Source organism: Neolamprologus brichardi, chromosome 6 (genome assembly GCF_056152115.1).
Source record: "Neolamprologus brichardi isolate AB-2024 chromosome 6, ASM5615211v1, whole genome shotgun sequence".
In the NCBI taxonomy this organism is placed as follows: Eukaryota; Metazoa; Chordata; class Actinopteri; order Cichliformes; family Cichlidae; genus Neolamprologus; species Neolamprologus brichardi.
The window spans coordinates 8936595-8954555 of record NC_142109.1 but is presented as its reverse complement, the minus strand read 5'-3'; the positions used below and the strand labels follow the sequence as shown (position 1 = coordinate 8954555).

General features: G+C 43.5%; 2 protein-coding genes across 4 annotated transcripts; both read right to left on the bottom strand.

The window, feature by feature from the left end:
• Nucleotides 1-1027: 1027 nt before the first annotated feature.
• Nucleotides 1028-6006, bottom strand: ptcd1 (pentatricopeptide repeat domain 1). The gene is made up of 8 exons (XM_006796172.3): nt 5393-6006; nt 5101-5241; nt 3803-4021; nt 3611-3712; nt 2797-3444; nt 2353-2469; nt 2006-2188; nt 1028-1444 (listed from the first exon to the last, which is right to left on the bottom strand). The coding sequence occupies exons 1-8, from the start codon at nt 5861-5863 to the stop codon at nt 1193-1195; spliced, it is 2133 nt and encodes a 710-aa protein (XP_006796235.2). The 5' UTR covers nt 5864-6006; the 3' UTR covers nt 1028-1192.
• A 1750-nt stretch (nt 6007-7756) lies between these two features.
• Nucleotides 7757-15123, bottom strand: fbxl18 (F-box and leucine-rich repeat protein 18). Of its 3 annotated transcripts, XM_006796174.3 has the most exons (8): nt 14968-15123; nt 14049-14246; nt 13565-13914; nt 13021-13156; nt 11861-12939; nt 9788-10006; nt 9450-9649; nt 7757-8723 (listed from the first exon to the last, which is right to left on the bottom strand). In XM_006796174.3, exons 1-7 carry the CDS (start codon nt 15019-15021, stop codon nt 9493-9495), a joined length of 2193 nt encoding a protein of 730 aa, XP_006796237.1. In that variant the 5' UTR covers nt 15022-15123; the 3' UTR covers nt 7757-8723; nt 9450-9492. The 3 variants fall into 3 exon arrangements, with proteins under 3 accessions (XP_006796237.1, XP_006796236.1, XP_006796238.1); XM_006796173.2 differs by lacking the exon at nt 7757-8723 and having other exon boundaries at nt 9052-9649; XM_006796175.3 differs by lacking the exon at nt 7757-8723 and having other exon boundaries at nt 9052-9649; nt 14876-15014.
• Nucleotides 15124-17961: the final 2838 nt, after the last annotated feature.

Sequence of the window (17961 nt, the reverse complement as noted above, 5' to 3'; positions counted from 1 at the left end):
CCATCACAAAATTTGCCATGTTTTACAACACAGACTAATAAGCATGAAGGAGTACCAGGAGATTAGCTGGATTGGTTTGTGGAAGAAGTGAAAGGAGGAACACTGCCAAAGTTCTACAAAATGACCTCTAGCAGACTGCTCATGCGAATGTTACAGAGCAAAATGTCAGATAGAGAATCAATGAGCATAGTATGAGATCCTCCTTTAGCAGACCTGCGCTCACAGCCCTTCACTTTGCAGCTTGAACACAGATCCCTTACAGGTTTACCACTGTTAGTGATCAGTATAAATATATAAACTGATATGGATGTATTCATGTTACTGATTGTTTTAAAGATTGCTTGTATAAAAGTAAAGTACATGTTTACATTTTTCCCTACCAAATGAAAATTTCTACTTCTGGTAGGTAATTTTCACATATACAGCCCAGACACCTCTCCTCTCCTCCTCTGTGCTTCGGTCTCGTCCAGCAGTCAGCACAGGAGGAAGGTTGAAACTGAACGGAAATATAAGCCATTTCTGCAGAATCAGTCTCAACCAAATCAACAGGAGATCAAACTGAATCCATTAAAACACAAAGTAGTACAGTCCTGTACTGATGAAAGGTTTGAGTGGGCTGAAGCAGCGAGTCTGGGAATAGCTGCTTTAGAAATCAGAAATGCGTTTGCCTCTTATTGCCAGATGATTTATCTTCAGCTCTGGGTCATCAGGTTCACGCTTACTGTTCGTTTGGATAAAAGTTGACTTTGAAAATGCACTCTTCATACAAATGAACTGAACAAACCTCACATTTAACAAAGGCCCTCAACTTGCTTACAAATGCAGGTAATCCTCACACCAAACAACGTTATGAAACTGCTGTTTGTTTATCGAAACGCTGATCAATATTAATACTCAGTTAACCCGAAATCCACAAATTTTATGACCAGTGTGGGTCACTGAAAGCCAATGGGTTGGTTGGGTACCTTTAAAATGACAGTATAACTGAAAAGATGGATATGAAGAAGTTTTATTTTTCAATAAACAAGCCAAAAAACTTGAAACTGCAACATAAATTACAATGACATCACTGTTTTTCAAGAATAACGCAACCCGAGCCACTATTTTGATCCAAGTCCATCCAGGGTTATAAAGTTTATTACAGAACAAGCAGCAGGTAAAAGAGTGGTCGTGATGATCTCCTGGAGTTCAGTCATACAGCGGATGTGCTGCTGCTCTTCCTGTCCCTGTTGCGAGTATGACACCTCCTGGCTGCTGCTCTGTGGTTCCTCTGGGCCTCCGTCAGCCCATCTGCAGCCTCTGTTCTCAGCTCTGCAGCATCTGTCTGGGACTGCAGCGCTCCCTGCTCCTCCTCAGCGCTCTGAGCAGGCATGTGCTTGAGCCACTGCTGGTAGTAACCACGGAAACCGTCAATTTGGACCAGATAGTTGTTTCTGGATTTGTACTGGGATAGAGAGAGGGGAGAGGGTGCCAAAAAGTGAGGGGAGCAGAGTGAAAGGAGAAACATGAGTCATACAGTCACCTTCCAAGTTGGATCTTTGTTGTGCCACAAAATGAGAAGAAGTTGTCTGTTTACAGACTACACTGAAGTCTGTAAACAGAGAGGCATTAAGATTGACAGCATACACACTTCAATTAGAGCAACATAGTTTACAGTGATTTTTATTCCCGTGTTTCCAAATTAGATTTTACTTGACTGGTCTGTCTGTGTATTTTAACATTGGCTGGACTTGCAACTTGCCTGCTTTGGACTGCAGCCGGTAATAATTGTTCTGCTCTGCAGCCTCAGTGAGCTTGCCACCAGCTGAAGTCTGTGATAAGAGACTCACTGAAGAGGCAGCTAATTATATGGTACTTATTTGTGAATTAAAAAACTTATAAAGGAGTATAAGTGTCTAATGTCTAATAATTATTTGAAAAGAGCATATGCCTACTCTAAATATGTGGGAAACACTCATGTACCAATCATTATAGATGTGCACAGTATAGATGGGTGCATGCTGACCTGGTCATAGTTGGGAGGATATTGTGCAGCAAACTCCAGCTGTCTGATGATGACCTCATTAGGCCAGACTTTCATGTCACTCATGGTTTTAAGGATTGTTCTTAGGTAGACGTAATCCAGTTTGCGACTCGCTCGGCCAATCAGAGCAGAGAACACGTGGACGTTAGGCCTCAGTCCTGCTTCCTGAGGAAAAACGCATAGAGCAAAGTTAACTAAGATGCACAAGCACCTAAACCCTGCATTCTTTCTACTGACCAGCAGGGGGCGAGTTCTGCACTAACAATGCCAGAGACAGAATTCAGGTCAATAAACATCCAAATTTAGTGTAATAACATATGTTTTGTCACCTCTATGTCTTTCAGCAACTGAAGGCCGTCTTTCTGTTTGTCACAGGCTAATGCAAGGCACCCAAATGTCTGCAGATCCACATTTACATTGCGCTGTCTCATTACACTCAGCACAGCCTGAAAAGTGAAAGAAGTGTGTGAAAAACAGCACGCGCAGTTTAAACATTTCTAACTCAACTTTTGTTAACGTTTACCCAAGTTTAAAATTTGTGTTCCTTCTTCCTCCAGATTTACAAATACCAGATAGACAACAGTTTTTCTGAGCACTATTTCACCTAAGAAGTTGCTCCAGGATGGACGTCACAAACAAAAACAACAGATACTTCATACATGGCTACACACACACACACACACACACACACACACACACACACACACACACACACACACACACACACACACACACACACACACACACACACACACACACACACACACACACACCTTTGCCTCGTCCAAGTCCCCGGCTCGCGCTGATCTGTGAATCACAGAGTTGAAGAACGCGACATCAAGCTTCACTTGATGCCGTTTGGCGACCTTCAACAACACCTGCAGAGACTGGTAGCCTGGCTCCATCGTGTTGGCCAGTAGGGTCAGAGTCCTGAGGTTTGGACTGAGTCCGTTAGCTTCCATCCTCTCTAGAAAACCTTTAGCTCCACCGATGAGGGCGAGCCTGTCTGACATTTTATCTACAGTGCCAAGGGAGACCACAGCACCTCTTTTACCCTCAAAAAGTTCTAGTAGGTTAGGAGCAGAGGAGTTGGCGACTAACTCTCCGGGTAATCGGGCATTTACTGTTTGCCTGACCGGTATCATATGGGCTGAGTCATGTCTGAGTCGCGTCTCACTGCTGTCTTCCTTCTGCTCAGGCTGGATAAATAACTGTCTCTCAAGTAGGTCGATGTCTATCACAGCCTTGCACCTGGACTCCGACGCATCCTTGCTCCCTTTCTGACCCTCACAGTCAGTCCCCAGCAGAACAGCAGTGGCCAAGGCAGGATCGCCAAGTCCACAATCTCTGGCAGTTCTCAGGAGCAGGGTATAGTTGTGCGAGTCAGGACGAATCCCTGACCGCAGCATCTGGCGCCACACCTGAAAGGAACATTACGAATGAGCTTATTTGTGTAGCAAGTATCAATATTGTTTAATGACCACCTGATGTATCATTGTCAGATTCTTAAGATCAACGAGAGCTGGCATTGGTTGGGCTATTTTAAAGTTTACTCCTAAAAACATCCCACACTTAAGTATTACGTACCTGTAACGCCAGCCTGAATCCTGCCTCTTTCTCCTTCAAGCAGCCCATCAGCAGGTAGTGAAATGTCTCCTGAGTTACAGCATGACCATTCTCCAGCATCTCCTACAAAATGCACACAAACCCAGAATAAGACACAATTTGGTGACAATGGATGAGTTTCCTCCCTTATAAACATGCAGCTGTGTGTCCTACCCTGAGCGTATAAATGCAGGCCTGAAGGTGGTTGGTGACGGCGTGCGCCTTCAGAAGAGCGTGGTACGTGATTGTGCTGAGAGGGTAGTTTTTGCGACGGAGCTCTTGCTCTAGCTTCAGCGCTTGCTGCAGGCCAGCCTGCTTTGAAGGCGACTCGGCGCAGGCGTTGAAGAGCGCCGTGTAGGTTGCATCGTTAGCAGTGAGACCGCGCTTCTTCATCTAGGAGAGAAAAAAATAAATAAACACAAATAATTACAGAAAGGGTTTCTGACTGTGTATAACGATCTGTCAGAATAAAGGACAAGAATGAATAACACACTTAAATATAAAAAAAAACATCTACAATGAAACTAAACTGATTGTGAAAGCTGGCTCTTCTATGGCATTAGTGGACTAAAGCAGTCCCCAAGCTTTTAACCCCTCTGAATTTGAAATAAGACTTCAATTTATTTTAACACACAAACACATGGGAGTCTTGCATCAGTGTCTGAAGCTTTAAAAATACTAGAATCTGTTCTTTGATTATAGCCACACTTTTCCTGACACAAATCTGGAGGATGGAGGGATTGGCAGCCTGTTGGCAAAGTAATGTTTCTCATTAAATCTTGACTGCCATACAAATAAATTTATAGTAACTTTGATGGCTGTAGTAGCTGGTATGTGGGGCAGTTCAATTGTACAAATCATTTGTATTAATCTTAGTCTCTTCTTGTGGATATTTAAAGCGAGGTCCATATTCACGCATCTTCTCTATGGTCTTCCTTGTTTCCCGCTGGCAGCTCCATCTTCAACATCCTTTGTTCACTACATCCACCATCTCTCGGTCTTGCCTCTCTAACTTTGTCTCCAAATTGCTTCACCTGAGCTGTCCCTGTGATACACTACATTTAGAATTTTGTCCATCCTGGTCACTACTGATGAAAATCAGAGCATCTTCAACTCTGCCACCTTGAACTACTCCTATCTTTAGTCAGAGCCACCGTCTCCCAACCATACACCATAGCAGCTCTTCTAGACCTTCCCTTTAAATCTTTCACCCTGCCTGTTGCTTCGGATTGTTGACCCCAGGCATTCACCTTCTCTACTCCTTGCACATCTCCTGTCTTGCTTCCACCTGCTCCTTAGCCTCACTACATATCACAACGTCATCTGCAAACATCACAATTCAGCAACTGGAAACTGCAGCACCTGAATCAACACCACTCTAAAACTGTCAAACATGAACATTTTAACTTAGAGTTAGAGTGTACCTTGCACATTGACATCTCATTTCAATTGGTCAAATTAAAGATGCTTACATCATTGTAGAGTTTGAAGGCTTTTTTCAGCTGTCCAGCTCGTCCACAGCCTCCTATCAGGACCGTGTAGTTGTACTCCTCCGGCTGCAGCCTCTCTCCCTGCAGCATGTCTCTGCTGAACACATCCAGAGCCTCCTGTAGCTGTGAGAGCACAGAGGAGGGTTATAAACACATCAGCAGGGAAGAGAAAGAACAGAATGCTCCTTTACGTTGGTTGCCAAGTTAAACACAAAGAAGAAGAAGAAGTAGAGAAAGAACAGTAGTTAACATAAAACTGCTCAGCCACACTAACCTTGTTCTCTTTGATGAGCTTTTTGCATTGTAAGAAGTACCAGTACGGTGTATTTCTCCTCACGAGCCTCCTCTGAGGTTTACCGGCGTCTTCTCGCTCTTCTTCGTTCCCGGTTCCGTCTTCCCGGTACTGCAGGTCCCGGAGGCCTGGGCTGCTTTTCCTGAACGACCTCCTGGAGGCCATGTCGGTAGACAGAGAGCCGAAGTTTTCCCATTCAAGTGGTTCAGAGGGGGAGTCCAGTGGGCCCGCGTCTCCTCGGGAGGGGGCTGACAGACACACGGGCCTAGGATGCCAGGGAGTGTGTGTGAGAAGCCTGGATAAGGATAAAGGGTGCTGTGACACATCCCGTCTGCCTGTTAGAGTTAGCGGTTCTGATGACTTCCTAAGGGTTGAAAATGTGCACAGCCTGGCAGCAGGAAGCGATATTTTCCTCCCGTTTCGCACACACGAACAGGCGACGGACGTCAGCATGTTTGTTAGTGTTAGCGAGCTGGTTAAAAGCTAACGGATCATGTCAGGTTTCTTCCTTTTGTGAGAAAACTACAAAATGTGCTACAAAGGCTAGCTAAAGTTGCACTAACTAGCTGCTGACAAGCTGAGTACAACCACGATGTTTCAATGACACAAACTTGCCCAGACCTTAATAGTAGATATACAAATATAATTATGAGCGTCTTTTTGGGGGATTATTTTTAGATCGTTGGAGTAAATTAACAAATTTAATAGTTTAATTAGAAGTATATTTATATTAACGGTTTACATAAACTGTTGAAAAATACCAGTCTAGTTAATTAAGGATGGCATACTTCGATCGACTACATCGACAATATGTTAGTACGCCTGTGTGGTGTTTAGGCTTCACATTATCTTTAGATAGATTGATATCGCCCCCAGCTGGCTATGAAAGTACATTTTCCGTCTTTTGAACGGGGTGAAATGAGGTGAAGGATAAAGCCACATCTTTCTATTTACTAAACATCCAGGGAAATGTTCTAGTTAATATCTAAGTGGCGGGTCAGGTGGGGTCAAGCAAGGCATAAATGAAACAGGTAATAAACCCTCAAGTGAATAGGCAGGATAGTTTAGTCAGCATTATTACCCTTGCAAGGAAAGCTATACAGCAGCATGTCACACTATGGTATTATTTCAGCAGAGGGCTCCAAGTTCAGTTTAATAGGCTAAAGCTTGTTAACGCAAATACTTGACCAGCCAATCACATGACAGGAACTCAGCGCATTTAGGGATGTAGATGTGGTCAAGATGACCAGCTGAAGTTCAAACCAAGCATTACATGACTTCAAGTGTGGCAGGTGGGATAGTTTGAGTGTTTCAGAAACTGTTGATTAACTTGGCTTTTCCCACACGATCATCTCTTTTTATTACACTGAATGGTCTGAGAAAATATTCTGTGAGCGGCAGAGGAGAATGAAGCTGATACAAAGGCAACAGTGATTCAAATAACCAGTCGTTACAACCAAGGTATGCAGAATCACACCAGGTGCTACTTCTGTGCGCTAAGAACAGGAAACCGAGGCTACAGTTCGCACAGGCTCACCAACACTGCACGAGAGAAGATTACAAAAACATTTTCCGAGCGGAGGAGTCTTGATTTCTGCTGTGACATTCAGATTGTAGGTTCACAATTTGGCATAAACAGATATGTTTAGTTATAACAGTTCGGACTGGTAGGGATGGTGTAAAAGTGTGGGTGAGTATTTTTTGGCAAACTTAGGGCCCCTTAGCATCAACTGAGCATCACTTTAACACAGCCTATCTGAGTATTATGGCTGACATTGTTTTTCCCTTTGGGACTAGGCTTTACCCATCTTTTGATGGCTGCGTCCAGTAGGATAACACACCATGTAACAAAGCTCAGGTCATCAAAGTGATTTCTTGAAGATTTAGAGTTAAGTTAAAGGTGAGTTGGACTTAAATGGAGTCCACAGTCACCAGATAGCAATCAAGTACAGCACCTTGGTGGTAAAACGGGAGAGTCACATCATGGATGTGCAGCTGAATAATCTGCAGCGACTGTATGATGCTGTCATGTCCACATGGACCAAAATCTCTGAGGAATGTTTCCATCACTGTGAACTCTTTATTGTCATTGCACAGTCATAGTTAGTACAATAGCACAACAAAGTTTGAAAAGTGTCCCACGTCGACACTAAGCACGACTAAACACAACACAGTAAAGTTTAAAGTGGATAAAAAGTGCAAAAAAGGTATGAATAATAAATTAAAGAATGAATGTTCATTGCAGCAAGTGAGTGTATATGTTGAAGCTGTGATTAATTTCATTACTTTTAAAAATGCTAAATTAAAATTTTCATGAACATTTTTAATTTAATGCTAGCTTTTATTTGAAATTAAGGAACTAAGTATTTTGGGGGTTTTCTAAGTTCTGCATTTTGCTGTTATTTTGAGACAAAGCACTGAATTGTGATGTGGAGAGCAGTGCACCTGTTTCCTGTTACAATCCCTGTAGATACATACATTTGGATCTTAATTTTTAATCATGCAAATTACCCAAAACCAACAAAAGTCAAATACTCTTGGTGAAAATAATCTGCCTTTATGGCACCCTGAAGCTGCCTTTGAAGAAAATAAAATGTCTCTCTCTTCTTCAAGTCTTTATTATTAAAAGGTCAGCATGGCACTCGCTGCTGTGGCTGATCAGAAAAATCAGAAATCTACAACCCCAGTGTAGGAGAGACAGCTTCGGCAGTGTTCGGAGTGTTTTTGAGACTGCGACTGAAATCACAGACACCAAGAAGTTTGGAAAGATTTTGCAGCTGTTGGAGTTTACAGATGTGTGAATGTGGACAGATCTTCAATTTTTCAGTTGAATTCAGTTTTATTTCTATTTTGCCAAATTAGAACAACAGTCCCCTAAAGGTGCTGTATATCATTGTCCCATGGACCCTACAATAATACAGAGAAAACCCCAACAATCACACAACCCTCCACGAGCAAGTATTTTTCAACAATGAAAAGAAAAAACCTGAAAATGTAACCAAGGAGAGGTGGCGACCGGTCTTTTCCCGCTCATCTAGCCTACCTACAGTAAATTTTAGTGTGTCATAGTTCCTGACCAAGTCACACAGACTGATGGGTATCCATGGCTACTCACTCACTTTCTGTGTGCTTTGTTTGACTCAGACTGACGGTGAAGGACATGATTCATATTCATGCAGCCACACAGCTTGTCAGGGTGATGGCATGATATTCTCTGCGGTCATCACTGCTGTAGGTGAGCCCAATATCACACAAGAAGTTCCATCTTTAAGTGGCTGTAATAAAGGTCTGAGTAGAGCTCCTGCTGATGGCTCTGTGGGTCAAAGATTAAAGGCAGTAATTAACTGTAAATGGTGTTCCATGAACATTAAATATGATTCATTTTGACTTTCTGCTTCTTTCCAATTCATTTTGAACTTTGTACATGGTGTTAAAAAAGTCTGTATCCCAAATACACTTTATAAAAAGGTAATTGAGTATGAATATGATAACTTATCAAATAAATCAAATCGCCACCCAATTTTGTGTTCTCAGAGAATATTGAAATGAAAGAGATGTCAATATATTATTTTGTCTCAAACTGAGTACACTGAAACACAAAAAAGAAAAAAGAGCTACCTCCAGTGCTATTCCACTATAGTTACTTTAAAAAAAATAACAGCCTGACATGAATGGAAGAGCAGCACACAAGGATTAAAAATTATTTATACAGACTTTATTATGATATTTGGTACAAAGTTTAAAATACAAATGCATCCTAAAATCCATTTTGGCACTTCATTTTAAAGGAACTGTAATGATTTGTGATAGAGAAGCCACAACCGTCACAGAGCCGCAGTGCATCTGAAACATCCTGAAACGAACCGTGAGCCTGAGTGAGTCTATTTCCCTTGGAAAGATGATCACCGGTGTAAATGTAAACAATCGTGGAGCACACAAACAGAAATCATGGTGCTGATGACATTCAGTCTCAGCATCATTTGTGGATTTTATTTCGTGCAAGAGAAAAAAAAAAAAAAAAAAAAAATGATGAGAGCACCTCAATTGCTGAGCACCAATCACACTAAAGCATCCTGATGAGGTCACAATGGTGATAAATGTGGTGGTTGAGCCACGTGGCTCTGAAACAAAGTGATCCGGTCCAGCAGTGTTAATGGGATCTCTCTGATGACCGAGGGTAGGTCTTCGTGTTGTAACGGATAGATGACCACACTGAGTGCCGGGCGCTCTGCTGAGAACCTTAAGAAGGAAAAAAAAGAAGAAGAAAAAAAAAAAAAAAAAGCCAGAAAACACACAAAACGAGTGAAAAGACCCCACAGGTAAAACTTTTGACAGAATATGCCCCCTAGCTTTAAATACATGAACACAGTCACCAACCTGTCCAGCAGAGCTTTCTGCAGCGTGCGACACATCACTAAGGTGCCGCCCATGAACATGTGGCACATGACGACATGGCAGCACCGCTCCATGAAAGTTTCTGTAGCTGATGGGTCAAAAGTGCCACAGCGTGAGATAAGGCAGACGCGCTGCAGTCGGGAGCAGCAGGACAAAGCCTCGAAGAACGACGCGTTCGCATTCAGGTAGGGCTGCTCCAACCTAAGAAACAGATGCACGTGGTTAGTTATCCATCCATCTTCTTCCGCTTTATCCGGGGCAAGCAGCCTAAGCAGAGAAGCCCAGACCGTGCTCTCCCCAGCCACCTCCTCTAGCTTATCCGGGGGAACACCAAGGCGTTCCCAGGCCAGCCGAGAAATAATCTCTCCAGCGTGTCCTGGGTCTGCCCCGGGGCCTCCTGATGGTGGGACATGCCCGGAACACCTCACCCAGGAGGCGCCCAGGAGGTATCCTTGTCAGATGCCCAAACCACCTCAGCCGGTTCCTTTTGAAGTGGAGGAGCAGCAGCAGCTCTACTCTGACCCCTCCCGGATGGCTGAAATTCTCACCCTATCTCTAAGGGAGAGGCCAGCCACCCTTCGGAGGAAGCTCATTTCCGCCGCTTGTATTCGCGATCTCGTTTTTTCAGTCACTGCCCACAGCTCGTGGCCATAGGTGAGGGTAGGGACGTAGATCGACCGGTAAATTGAGAGCTTCGCGTTTACACTCAGCTCTCTTCACCATGACGGACCGGTGCAGCGTCCGCAGCACCAGTCCGTCTGTCGATCTCCGGCTCCCTTCTCCCATCACTCGCAAACAAGACCCCGAGATACTTGAACTCCTCCACTTGGGGCAGGAACTCATCCCCGACCCGGAGTGGGCACTCCATCCCTTTCCGGCTGAGAACCATGGCCTCAGATTTGGAGCCGCTTCACACTTGGAGGCCATCACCCGATGAAGCCAACAGAACCACATCATGCGCGAAAAGCAGAGATGAGATTCTGAGGCCACCGAAGTGAAAGCCCTCCGCCTAGAAATCCTGTCCATAAAAATTATGAACAGAATCGGTGACAAAGGGCAGCCCTGGCGGAGCCCATCACCCACCGGGAACGAGTCCAACTTATTGCCGGCAGTGCGAACCAAGCTCTTGCAACGGTTGTATAGGGATCGAATGGCCCGTAGCAATGGGCCAGACAACCCATACTCCCGTAGCACCTACCACAGGACACCCCGAGGGACACGGTCGAATGCCTTCTCCAAGTCCACAAAACACATGTAGACTGGTTGGACTGGTATAAAGACAAAAATCTGAACAGACATGTCTTCAGTCAGAATTAAAAGTAGAAACAGTCTGTTTGAGATTTGTTCCAGTTCAGAGTAAAATATAGACCAGGAGTGGGCAACTCCAGGCCTCAAGGGCCAGTGTCCTGCAGGTTTTAGATCTCACTCTGGGTCAACACACCTGAATCAAATGATTAGTTCATTACCAGGCCTCTGGAGAACTACAAGACATGTTAAGGAGGTAAGTTAGCCATTTGATTCAGCTGTTTTGGATCAAGGACACATCTAAAACCTGCAGGACACTGGGCCTCGAGGCTTGGAGTTGCCCACCCCTGATATAAACCAATTGGACAACTGGAAAGTGAATATCCTATTTATTTAAAAGCCTCTCAAAACCAAAACATAATTCACAAATTACACTTGACAGGTAATTAACATTAAATGCTTTGATTGAAGAGAGTCAAGGGCAGGTCAATTTGGTCAACTTTAAATTTTGGGTAAATTTTATTTCCTTAATGTTTTTTTCTCCAAACTAACAGAAAAAAAAAACTGAGCCAACTCTCTGCTGGACAGTCATACAGGTTAGTGCTTCTTAGATGAGATCCTCTCATTTGGATATATGAACCTAACAGTCTATAGGGGGGAAAAAGAAAGATAAATATCAATAATATTTAAGTGATGTTAATGTTCTTGCTTCAGGTGTATGAAATCAGACAGTTTTAAAGCACATTTTCATACTATGAGCATACTTCATACTATTATATAAACAAAGCGAACACAAAGTCATCTTCTTACCTGAGCTCCTGTAGCTGCGTGCACTGTTTAAGTGTGTCCAGCAAGGCAGCGGTGTAGTTCATGGTTTTCAGTGAACCCAGATTGGCGAGGGATAATACTCGCAGGTCTCTGCACTGCTTTGCCAGCTGTACTAGTCCCGTTCCCCTAAGAACTCCAGGAAGACCAGCCAGAGTCAGGCGACGCAATTGAGGCAAAGCCTCAAGCACCGCCAAATGTGCGTCTCCAATTCCTCGTGCCCAAGCGCACATGCCACGAGGCTCCACGCTTGCACGAGTGCACGGCTCAAGCCGAGGCAGTGTGGAAGCAAAGCCTGGACCGATAAGCTCAAAGGTCTCTAAAAAAAGGCAGCCAGCTAACAGCAAAGCGAGCCCCGATGTGCTGTCCCCTGACACAGAGGACTCTGAGGCAGCCTTGTAATTCTGGAGGCCCACACGAGGAACCTTCTTCAATCCCTGGAAAAGCGGAGAGAGATGAGTGTTCTGCATTTGCGTGTGATTTGTATTTAAACCATCTGACAGGGCGCAGGCAGGGAGCGTGAGGGAGAGCAGGTGTCTGAATTTGGCCAAGCTGGCACACAGGTGGGTTTCCCCTTCCAGCCCAGGTGAGTTTTCATGATGATAATGTGTGTGCATCAAGTTTAGGTATTTAATGTTGGAACAGCTGTCTGCCAGCTGGCTCATTGTCCCAGCAGCCAGCTGATCTTCCACAATCCTGCACTCCGAATAAGGAACGTGGTTGATCCCGCTCAGATTCAGACTAACCAGCTGCGTGGCGTCTCTTACACCCCCGTTCAACAGCGACTGGAACACCTGTGGCCACAATGCCGGGCATCGGCTGAAGCTAAGGTGTTTGGGGCTGTTTCCTTCCAGAGCTTGCTTTAGCGATGCAGAGTCCAGCCATGACCGAGGGAGCTGCAGGGCAACCAGGTCGCCCCGCTCACCCAAGCTCTGAGCCACCGAGGGAGCAGCAGGCCAGGGAGCCGGGTTTGGGCCGGGGATGGACACAAGGAAAACTCTGAGATGCTTCGGAACGTTAACGCTGAACACTGCCAGGTATAGGAGGAGCAGGGTCTGGTTTACCTAAGAACATGACAACACAGACGCGTTAATTAAAGCCCATATAGGAACAGGTTTCATGGACATAAGCCCCAACATACTCACCTCTCCTGGAGCCAGCCTGGCAGTGAACTCCTCAAGCTGTTTGTAATGTGGCACGCTGCTCTGACCGACCATTAACTGACAGCAAACGCCGACACCCTCTTTGGTCACATCTGGGATGTCAAACTGCAACATCAGCCTACGGTGCAACGACAAGCAAATGGACACAACACTGTATCATTTAAATATCATACATTTTTGTTTTTTAAGCCAAAGACTCACAGCTGTCACATAATTTACAAATGACAGCCATTTTATAGGATATTTATAGATTTATTTAATTAGACACGTTCCCTCGTTATGTCATGAAAATTAAGCAGATCAAAGAAAAATCAAAGTAAACCTATCAGAGAGTGGCTGTATTAAAGGACTGGCAGAACACCTCAAGGAAACGCAGTATGGTGGTCCAGAGAGCCAAAACCTATAAAAACTGTGACATTGTCCAAATATTTCTAGACTTTGAAGAGGGCCGCTCCTAAGCATTTGAAGGGGGTTTAGGGAGGGAAGGGATCAAAAAACACAGTTGGGTCAGGGCCAACATCCTTACTTGCGGAGTTGGGCACAGCATGGCACTACACCGTAGCTTGGTGTCAACAGCATCTGCCTAAGCTCCGACAGGCGGCTCAGTGCATCCACCGCCTCTGAGCTGAGCTGAGCAGAGTTGAAGCCTGGTGTCACGTCAAAAGCGAGGGATTTGAGGGAAGCGAGGGAGGAGAGGAGACGGGACAGGCGAAGTGAAGTGATGCGACAACCGGTAACATCTAGGTGCGTCACTCCTCTGCAGCGTGCGATGTGCTCCATGGTGGAGCCAGATAGCCAGTAGCAGCCATTCAGGCTCAGAGACTGCACATGATTGGCCAGCTGCTTTAGTATGCGTCGAACCAATGAGTCATCAGCCTGGAGAGAAATAAAGAACAGAGTCTATTTAATGTTTCATTAGAATACAACTTGATGTTACAGAGGCATTTTATGTTTTTTAAATACATGGAAAGTTGTACACATACATGAACTTGAATATTGCATTAAGTTACCCAATAATCCTCAGACAGGCTGACATTTGTGAGCAGGGTCTTGTCATGGCACAGCGTGTTAAGCTTCTGGCAGACATTTGCCACATTCAGCAGCAGGTCACACACTGGAATATGGCGCAGGATGCATAGCAGGATTTCATCAGACAAATCTGACATCCCCACGGAGGAAGAAGACAAGGTATCCTCATCGCACACAGCCTGAGCCAGACAGTACACAGTGTTAGTGAGAGGCGCTTTTAGGCCATTTGGAGAAAATTAGTCAATTAAATTCCTCTAGAAGGAATTTAATTGACAATATAATTTATACCATGACACAGTATTATTTTATGTATCTGTTGTACAGCTCTCCTTTTAATGTGTCCTGTTTTATTGTCATTTTTGTACGTTTAAAAAAAAAAAAAAAAAAAACCCCATTAATATCAGGTATGTGTTAAGTATTCAATTTACTCGATCAGAAACATTCTGACATCATTTCTCCATGGTTTATCTTTATTCATAAAGTATGACCCCCACTATAGCTGAAGCATTATTTAGCAGAAACAAAATAAAAATTAAATATTTTTAATAGAAAATGGCAATAGTGGTCACTGTGCTCCAGGTTATTTTTTATTTGATAATACCACTTCTGGACAATACAACCTTTTAATGGTTATAGTACCAGGGCGTTTGAGCTTAGCAGGTTTTCTCGATAAAACAAACAAACAAAAAAAAAAAACCCACACGCGCACACACCAAAACACACTTATTTCCAACACACTGTCGACGCCGGTAAACCAAACTCAGGATTAAAAAAATAATTGTGTAAAGTGTTTGGAGCATAACCTTACCTGACCGGCGTCAACATTTTGTCGCTAACGTTACTTTGAGCTGATCTGCTCAGCAGCACCGCTAACTAACTGTGAACGCCGTCTTCACCAACCTGTAAAATCTGGTAATCCATGTCGTCTGAAACTCCGCACACATCCCCACTCATGTTTTTAAAAAAAGGCTCATCCACCCAGCCGGAGCTTCATGTTCCGTGAACCTGCTGCGTGAAACCACAGGCGGCTGGACGTTTGTGTTACCGTTAGCTGCACGGACGATATATGCTGCCGCACGTGTCGGACATCTTTTAGCGACGGACACACTTCCTGCTGGTTCAATTTTAAAAAGTTGCAAATTTATAAATGTACACAATAAAATACAAATTCTTTTGTGAAAGTCATTAAATAAAGTTTTGTATTTTTTTTATAGATGCTATTAGATAGATATAAAAAATATACAGGGCGATAACAGAGCTGTCTTCTTTTTCTGGCTGCTCCCTTTAGGGGTCGCCACAGTGAATCATCTGTCTCCATCTCACCCAGCATCCTCCTCTGTCACACCAACCCTCTGCATGTCCTCCTTCACTACATCCATGAACCTTTCCTGTGGTCTTCCTGTTTTCCTGCTTTTTAATACCTGTTAAGAGGCGAGCTGCCGTATTCTGGACTGACTGCTAGAGGCGTAAAGATGATTGTTCAATTCCAAAATATAGGGCAGGGGTCCCCAATCCCAGTCCACGAGGGCCGGTGTCCCTGCAGGTTTTAGATCTCACCCTGGGTCAACACACCTGAATCACATGATTAGTTCATTACCAAGCCTCTGGAGAACTTCAAGACATGTTGAGAAGGTAATTTATCCATTTAAATCAGCTGTGATGGATCAAGGACACATCTAAAACCTGCAGGGACACCGGCCCTCATGGACTGGGATTGGGGACCCCTGATATAGGGACTTAAGTAGTCCAGGCGGGAAGTGATAAAAGCATGTAGAACTTTTTCTGGGTCCTTTTGTAAGAGATGATGTTGATAGTTGATAAAAAACAAACTTTAGTGAAACTCCTTATTTGGTAATCCATTTGAAAAAAAAAACCTGGCAAAAATTGCATCCAGATTTTTTACTGCAACAGCAACAGTAAAGATCAAAATGACTCGGAGTGTCAGTAGAGTCACTTTCATCCTCATCCAGAACTTAATGTTACTAAGGCAGTGTAGCAGAGGCTTCCATGTATCTCTGTTGTTCACATGAACGGGCATATACACCTGCATTATATCAGCAAAGCAGTGGAAAGAAATATTATGTTTTCTAAAGTTAGACCGTAGAGCAGAGGTGGGCAACTCCAGGCCTCGAGGGCCAGTGTCCTGCAGGTTTTAGATGTGTCCTTGATCCAACACAGCTGATTTAAATGGCTAAATGACCTCCTCAACGTGTCTTGAAGTTCTCCAGAGGCCTGGTAATGAACTAATCATTTGATTCAGGTGTGTTGACCCAGGGTGAGATCTAAAACCTGCAGGACACTGGCCCTCAAGGCCTGGAGTTGCCCACCAATGCCCTAGAGGCAACATATACCAGACGAGACAGCAGGATCTTGCGGTCCACAGTATCAAAGGCAGCAAACAGGTTTAGAAGAACTAAAATGGCAGGGCTGCCAGAGTCAGCAGTTAAAAGCAGATCATTAAGAACTCTCAAAAAAGCCATCTCTGTAATGTGACCTAACATTGACTGAAACTTTTCCCACATACTGTGTATGCTTAAAAATGACAGAATTTGCTTAAAAACATTTTTTCCAAGAACCTTAGACAGAAATGGTAATTTAGAAATAGGTCTGTAGTTAGAAAAAACAGCAGGGTCCAGGTTCTTCTTTTTAATAAGAGGCTGCACAACAGCATGTTTAAAGGCAGCTGGAATACAACCAGATATAAGAGAACTGTTTATGAGAGGAATACCTGGTTCCACTGAATCAAAAGCCTCTTTAAAAAGATGAACGAGAAGACAGTCTGAGGGAAAATTTAACCTCCTAGGAACTGGCGTCCACATATGTGGACATCACATTTTGGGTTATTTAGACCAAAATAGTCAATTTTGCTCAATAGGGCCTGATATCCACTTACGAGGACATTATACCGCTACTGTTCTATCAAAATTTTAAATGAATATCCTCATATGTGGCTCTCATTTTTCTTAAAAACAAAAATAAGGTAAAAAAAAAAAAAAGAATCTGGTAATTATTTGTTTTTACATTCATCGGGCCCCAATATGCCCAAATATCAAAGAGAAATTAAAAATGCATGCTGTGGAAGAGTTTGGGTCTTAGGAGGTTAAAGGTCTCATATGCTAAACCAGTCACAAATCACCAGTCACCAGTCCTGCTGTTTTCATACATGCCCCACCCTCACATATTACTTCTCCTGCACTCCTGACTTTGGCATGCAGATTGATAGGAGAGTTATGCAGGATTTATTGAATATTCACAAATCTAAAGTATTGGTAAGACAAATGTATGCCAGCTTTAGTGTTAAACAGAAAGATAGTAAAGTTTCAGTGCAGCAGTCTTTATATTTCCTAATGTATAGAACTATATTACATCTTATGTATTTTCTAAAGTTATTAATGTAAAAAAAAAAAGCTGATTATTGTTTCTCATAATCAGTTATTCACATGATGGCACTATAAAAAAAGGTTTTGTAGTAAAGTTATACTCCTCAAAATCCATCTTCAGTATTCAGCCTGCCATGAAGGCTGATGGCTGTAAATATTTGCTGTTTAACTCTTGACAGCAGTCAGACTGAAATGTGTGTTAAATTCTAATTTTTTTTAAGACTGATTAAAAAAAAAAAAAAATCTCTAGAAAACTAAGAAGAATCTACAGAATAATACAATGTTTGGATGGAGGCTTTGATGCATCAGCGTTTGTTGCATGTGCAGCACCTTACACTGACATGCAAACAGTAGCCAAATGGACTCCAGCCATCAATGTCATTTAAGCCAAATGCTTATCCCATTTCTTAATTTAGACATCCTTGATTCCTTTCCTCACATGACCCCCCCCCCCCCCCCCCAGTCCTTCCTACGAGCTGCAAGCTGAAGTGTTGTTAAGACAAAAGCAAGCTTT

What these genes read in the sequence shown, in the direction of transcription:
- ptcd1 (XM_006796172.3), bottom strand. Translation starts at nt 5,863, where the DNA reads ATGCTGACGTCCGTCGCCTGTTCGTGTGTGCGAAACGGGAGGAAAATA. An exon ending in CCTTCAAACTCTACAATGAT is followed by an intron (nt 4,022 to 5,100) that starts GTAAGCATCTTT and finishes TTTCTCTCCTAG; the next exon opens with ATGAAGAAGCGCGGTCTCAC. An exon ending in GGGACTTGGACGAGGCAAAG is followed by an intron (nt 2,470 to 2,796) that starts GTGTGTGTGTGT and finishes TTCACTTTTCAG; the next exon opens with GCTGTGCTGAGTGTAATGAG.
- fbxl18 (XM_006796174.3), bottom strand. Translation starts at nt 15,021, where the DNA reads ATGAGTGGGGATGTGTGCGGAGTTTCAGACGACATGGATTACCAGATT. An exon ending in TGGATTACCAGATTTTACAG is followed by an intron (nt 14,247 to 14,967) that starts GTTGGTGAAGAC and finishes TGTCTGGCTCAG; the next exon opens with GCTGTGTGCGATGAGGATAC. An exon ending in TGCTGTGCCCAACTCCGCAA is followed by an intron (nt 13,157 to 13,564) that starts GTAAGGATGTTG and finishes GTTGCACCGTAG; the next exon opens with GCTGATGTTGCAGTTTGACA.